The sequence below is a fragment of the Eretmochelys imbricata genome, chromosome 7, assembly GCF_965152235.1.
Source record: "Eretmochelys imbricata isolate rEreImb1 chromosome 7, rEreImb1.hap1, whole genome shotgun sequence".
In the NCBI taxonomy this organism is placed as follows: Eukaryota; Metazoa; Chordata; order Testudines; family Cheloniidae; genus Eretmochelys; species Eretmochelys imbricata.
Window position 1 is genome coordinate 84,999,201 of NC_135578.1, and position 6,023 is coordinate 85,005,223.

Genomic DNA, 6,023 nt, shown 5'->3' on the forward strand with positions numbered 1-6,023 from the left:
ATATTCAATACAACTCTAAAAGAGGATGACCAGGGATGATATTTATGTCTGGCTATTCACTAGGTCTTGGAAGAATGTGGTACACTTTAAAGAATATGTAATTATGCAGAATGTCATGGACTGGAGTATGGCTTAGTATCATCCTCACCTCATGCTGGCCCACAGTTATCCACACCTTTTTAAAAAGTCACTACATTACTGAAGGACATGTTAGTGTGATAACAAACCACAAGCCTAGTACCAATTCAGAAATTGATTTGTAATCACATGACCAATGGGTACATCTAGAGGAAATTGCTGAATGCATGCTGAAATCAAGCTAAAACTGGTACATTTACAGGCTTTGGAATATATCTGCAGGGGATTGCTGAACATCTGTACAAATTTTAACAGCTGTGAAAACTGCACAGTTCTCTAACTGCATTTAGTGGCAGCATTGATGGTTTACAGGGTTTGGTCCAGACCTCAGTCAGAAAGACTGCGACCAAAATGCAAGGTAGAAACTGAGGGTTAAATGGGGTATCCTCAGGCTTGTGAATTAGGCATCACCCACATTGTATGGAAGAAAATTGGATTTACTCTGTTTTTTTTCTTTTAGAAAAGAAAATTACTCAACTGCCAAGCGCCAGCTCAGTGCAATTTAGATCAGACAGATCACAAATCCTTGAAAGTCATGTTTTATGACCAGCAGTTTATCAGCCTGTTCACAAGGCTTAGGTTTGGCAGCTCTGCACAACCCTAGGTGAATGCAGCTTATTCTGCATAGTGGGTTTCTGGTGGTCTAGGCCCTTAAGGAATGTGTCCCCATGATGCTATCTGTGTAATTCCAGGTTGGCCACTTGACAACATCATGTGTAAAATGAGTGGACTGGTGCAGGGGATGTCTGTCTCCTCTTCAGTTTTCACTCTGGTGGCCATTGCTGTGGAAAGGTACGTGTCCACAGTACTCTCGTTCTAGCCATTCGCCTGCTGAAAACAGAGCAAGGTTTTGCAAAAAGAAAAGGAGTACTAGTGGCACCTTAGAGACTAACCAATTTATTTGAGCATAAGCTTTCGTAAGCTACAGCTCACTTCATCGGATGCATAGAGCAAGGTTTGTGGTCATTTCAGTCCTGTTTCTCTGGGGAGCCCCATCTGGTGGCAGGATACTGCATCTTCACGGTACCTGTTTTCCTCCCCTAGAACATACAGGCTGAGTGCTGTTTGTGTTCCATCAGTCCCTCACCCCATTCCCTTGGGATCCAGGAGATACAATAGAAAATGTGTGTGATGGTGGAGAGAGAAAGAAAATTGAAGAGGAAGACAAAAAGGAAAGAAGAGATTCAGGCCTACCATATATTGGCATGTAAGTCCAAGATGTGTGCAATCGGCAGCCGGGAAGCTAGAAAGGTAACTGTCATGGATCCACAGGATTGGTGCTATGGCTCCAGCTTTGGAAGGAACAGTCTCTGGAAGGAACCCTTCAGTGTGCCAGCCCCCCTAGGTGCCTCACTCTTCCTCCAAGGTGAGCCACACAGCTTCACTACCTCCTTAGGCGGGACCTCTGGTCTTTCAGCACCCCCGCTTCACACTGTGAATTCCACTCAGCAAGTCCAACAAGGAAAGACCATGAGGGAGACTTGCACAATCCTTAGGGAGCACCTTCTCCATCAGCATTTGCAGTAACACTCAGCTAGCATTATAAAACGGAACAGTTTATTAGTCAACTGGAACACAGCATAGGAAGTCCTTGGTTAGCACAGAGAAAAGAAAATTACAGCAGAGTCCGTCCTGGTCAGCACAGAATCCAAAGTCCTGTCCTTCTGACCTCCATTCGTCCCAGTTCACATGTGTCCTTGACTCCTCCAGCAGCCAATCCTTAACCGCTCTCCCGACACCTCCCCAGTCCTTTGTTCTCCAGCAGGACAAACACTGCTTGGCTTCCTGCAGAGAGATGTGCCATCCATGATTGTTGGTTGCTAGATATCAAAGTCCCAGTGATTGGATTTGCCATTGTCTTCTCAAAAGCTCCATTGATATGGAGCCTAAACCCCAGACAGCTGGGCACCATTCATAGCTGAGTCTTTGCAGAGAGCAAACCACCCTTTCTATCCCCTGGACAACACTACAGCACATAGGGGAAACTGAGGCACACATAGGATTCCTTTAAAATGGCAAAAATTCATATTTCATCACAGTAGCCATGTAAATAAAGTGTGGTAACATGTCAGGACAGAAGAGATCCATGCCTACATAATGGTTGTAGGTCATCATAAAAAGTGAACTGCCTTTCTTCTACTATAGGTATGGAATTCAGTTCTCAATGGTATTGGTAGAAAGCATATGGATTGTCCTCCTACTTTCTCTGAAATTGTATAAATAGCTCACAGTGAGTAACTCAGAGCTCTGTGTGAGAGAGTTTGAGATACAGTTCTGACATAGCTCATTACTCAGACTAACATTTCCCAGTGAACGGCTGACAAAAGGCACAATAATACTCACCCCTAAAATAAAATGGATTCTCTCATCTGTATTTTTTAAATGCAGCAAAATCTGTGACTCAGCAACTGAAAACTGATGTTGTGACTCAAAAAACATCCTTCTATCTGTGGCAGATGTTTTATTCTGTTAGAGCTCAGATGGAGGGCAAACAGTATCCCAACAGAATGTTACCCATTAAAGCAAACCAGCTGTTTAAACATGTTCAAAATTAAGTAAGACAAAATATGTTACAATGCCTTTGATCTTTAGGTGGATGAGTGGGTGCAAGAAAGAGGTTGTGGGAAATGCATAAAAGACTTGCTCTATCAATAGTGTTAGTTTAGCTGAAGAGACAAAGAACACTTGCCTGACAAACAGAGCCAGCAAGGAGTTTCAGTTAGATATGTTCAGCTCCCTTCCTTTAGAAAATACAAGTGTGGAGGTCCTCTAGGTGCTTCCCTGTAATTACAATTTTTGGCCCCAGCTACACTGCAGTTACAGTTGTTTTAAGATACCCATTATAGCACAGCTGTGTCCTGAACTTTTAGCTAACTGTGTTCTAAAGACCATTTATGTTAACCCTTAATGTGACTATAAGACTGTTAGGTCTGATCCACACTTACAAAAGCATGCCACATTACAAAACACTTGTGACACAGCTGTGTGGGTAAATGGTTTCCCCAACACAGCTGTGATTGTATTACAGTCCAGGCCTTGGTGTCTGAGATACAATCTGAAAAATGTTGTAACATCACTTTTTCTGGACAACAGATTACATTGTGTTAATAAACAAAGTCCTTTCCTCTTTGTGTCAGTAACCATTGGAAAGGCAATATCTAAAATGCCCCGATACCAGATGTAGGAAATACCGAGGATGGGTTCCTTGTGCCACAGCTGAATGCTCTCTGCAAATGAATCCATTAGTGGGCATGTCCTGCCTTCAGTGCAGGGGACTGGACTACATGACCTCTTGAAATCCCTTCCAGCCCAACACTTCTATGATTTTATGTAGCCTTTCTGTGCCATACAAGGTATAGTATCCTCTGCTGGTCAATGTGTGCAGAGTAGGGGCTCGTCTACACTAAAAAAAGAATTTGTGCAAACAGTTGTCTGCCATGGGTAAGGGAGTCTGTTATGGCACTTTATTTCACATATGGGCAGAAAAAACATTTATAATCACTTTTAGGAACCATGTTATCACATTGGCCATTCAGTTGAGGAAAGAATGTGTTATAACATAGATACCCCCAAGCATAGCAGACAAATGAATGCTCACAAGATTACGTAGTGTTGGTAGGCTGAAAAATATCAGTTTATATTTTTCTTGTCCATCCCTTCTTCATTATTCTGGGTAAGACGAGACAATGCATCTGCCAACATTCTTATTTAGATAGGCACGACCTAGATCATCTTTCCTTTTTCCAGTCAGTTTCCTGATTGAGAGATCTATCTTTACAGAACATAGGAAAACCCAAATGTTCATCACTGAGTTTTTTGCTTTTTTCCTCCAAATTGCCATCATCACATTATGTCACATGGTAATGTTAGAACACACATTGATGTCACCTTGTAGTGTCACCACACTTTGTCAGCTAGGATTCCGAGAACCAAAAATTAGAAGAATCTTCCAGTTCTCATCTTTCAAGATGGCACCTATATGAAAAAGCAGACATAGGAACACCACGAGATCGTCCCTTACAGCAACTGATCGCTACAGCATCTTTCTGCCCAGACCAGTGTGAGTGGAAAATTCTGACTTGGCAGTGTTCAGTATTCACTTTACAGGATCATAAATGACTGTGCAATGGGCAAGGTAAGGGAGAATCAGGTCCAGACTGCTTAAAATATTTCAAAAAATCATGCATATAATAGAAAATGTATCGCTGATTCTAGGCGAGGCTACAGGGAACTTCAGCACCTTGTTCAGTGTGCTGATTCCTAAAACATCAATGCCCATTTAAAACATTTCATTGCATGATGTTTTAGGCCATGTAAAGGAATAAAACATCAAACTTTTTGTTTTAAAAAAATCACTTTTTTTTAACGAGTCATATTACATCATCTTTGTTTTCATTACATTCCATAAGCAATTTGCACTTGTAAATGTCAAAAGGGAGAGATTGAACCATGAATTGCTGGGGGTGGGGGTTCCACTAAAGCAATTAACTGTAATTTCTTTGTTTTTTTCTTGGGTTTATATTTCTTCACGGTGACATGTGAATATAGCCCTGCTCTTTAATACTCAGTAGGAGTTTATTTGTGGTCCAGGTCAGTACATTCACATACACTATGACATCAGCCTGTGTTGTAGGACCTAATCACTACAGCATCCTTCCGCTAAACTTCTCACTCTTCTGTATTGTGCAATGACTTAGCTCCACAATGCAGGCTGATGTCTGATGATGAGAAAAATGACTCATCAAGTAAACTGCATTTTGTACAATTATTGGTTTGAAATCATTTTTGCTCCAGTATGAATGTACCTCTTTACAGGGACAGAAGTCAGGATGGGAGGACTCAAATCTTGATCTTCTGCATGAAAAGTCAGAAAAGGCCTCTATAAATGTCCCTTGGTACATAGAGTAAGCACCTCAGCAGAACTTAAAAGCAATACTTTTTCCTCCTCTCATAGGTTTCGTTGCATTGTTTACCCCTTCAGACAGAAACTAACCCTGAGGAAAGCCCTAATCACCATAAAAAGAAAAGGAGTACTTGTGGCACCTTAGAGACTAACCAATTAGTGGGTTTTAGCCCACAAAAGCTTATGCCCAAATAAATTTGTTAGTCTCTAAGGTGCCACAAGTACTTCTCGTTGTTTAATATATCAGTATTCACTACCTCTTGCCTCTAGTAACTGTGAATAGAGCCCTCCTGTACCAGAATTGTTATTTGGTGTTTAGTAACCACTCTCTCCATGCTGTACAAAATGGTATTAATGACATTACTGTATCACTGGCCACGAGTTACAGAAATAAAACATCGCTCTTCTGGCTTTTGTTAACGTTTATTGTGACAATGCCTGTGCCATAAGGGCTGCAGGGCCCTGCGCGAACCCTTTGGCCCTGATATGGAGAGGGCAGAGTTAGAAGAGGGTTGAGCCGGATCCCCTAGAACCCAACTGCGCTGACTTCTGGGGGCAGGGCCGGGCCGCACATCCACATGAACTACAGACCAAAGGCAGCCCCAGACTAGTCAATATGCAGCGGGCTTTGGGACGCAGCGGCACGCGCCCCCTGGACCCCGGAGGGGGAATCACCTTTTCGGGGTGCCAAATATTCCTGCCCCTCCTCCAGAGCGGGGCCTGCCCACAGCGATGAAAGGAGACGGAGGCGGAGCTCTCACCGCACCAGCTGGGGGTGCAGGGGGTGCGGGAAGGTCCCAGGGCAGGGACGGAGGGGAGCGGTCGCTACGCTGTAGGGATTTACTCTCTGTACGCAGCCAGCCTCGGTGACCGCGCCGCCGGCCGGGGAAAGAAAGCGGGCCGGCCACTGCGGGGAAAGCCACGTGTGCTCTTGACAGCCCGCTCGAGCGAGGCCGAGAAGAGCGCGCATGCGCACAACTCG

At 43.6% G+C, this 6,023-nt stretch overlaps 1 protein-coding gene across 1 annotated transcript in view; it reads left to right on the top strand.

Annotated features, from left to right (window-relative positions):
- The window catches only part of NPFFR1 (neuropeptide FF receptor 1), a 28,399-nt gene extending 23,213 nt beyond the window's left edge, over positions 1-5,186 (top strand). Inside the window, exons 2-3 of the mRNA XM_077822850.1 lie at positions 831-930; positions 5,093-5,186. Coding sequence (XP_077678976.1) covers positions 831-930; positions 5,093-5,186 — 194 coding nt within the window. The remainder of the gene's footprint in view (positions 1-830; positions 931-5,092) is intronic.
- The last annotated feature ends 837 nt before the right edge of the window (positions 5,187-6,023 follow it).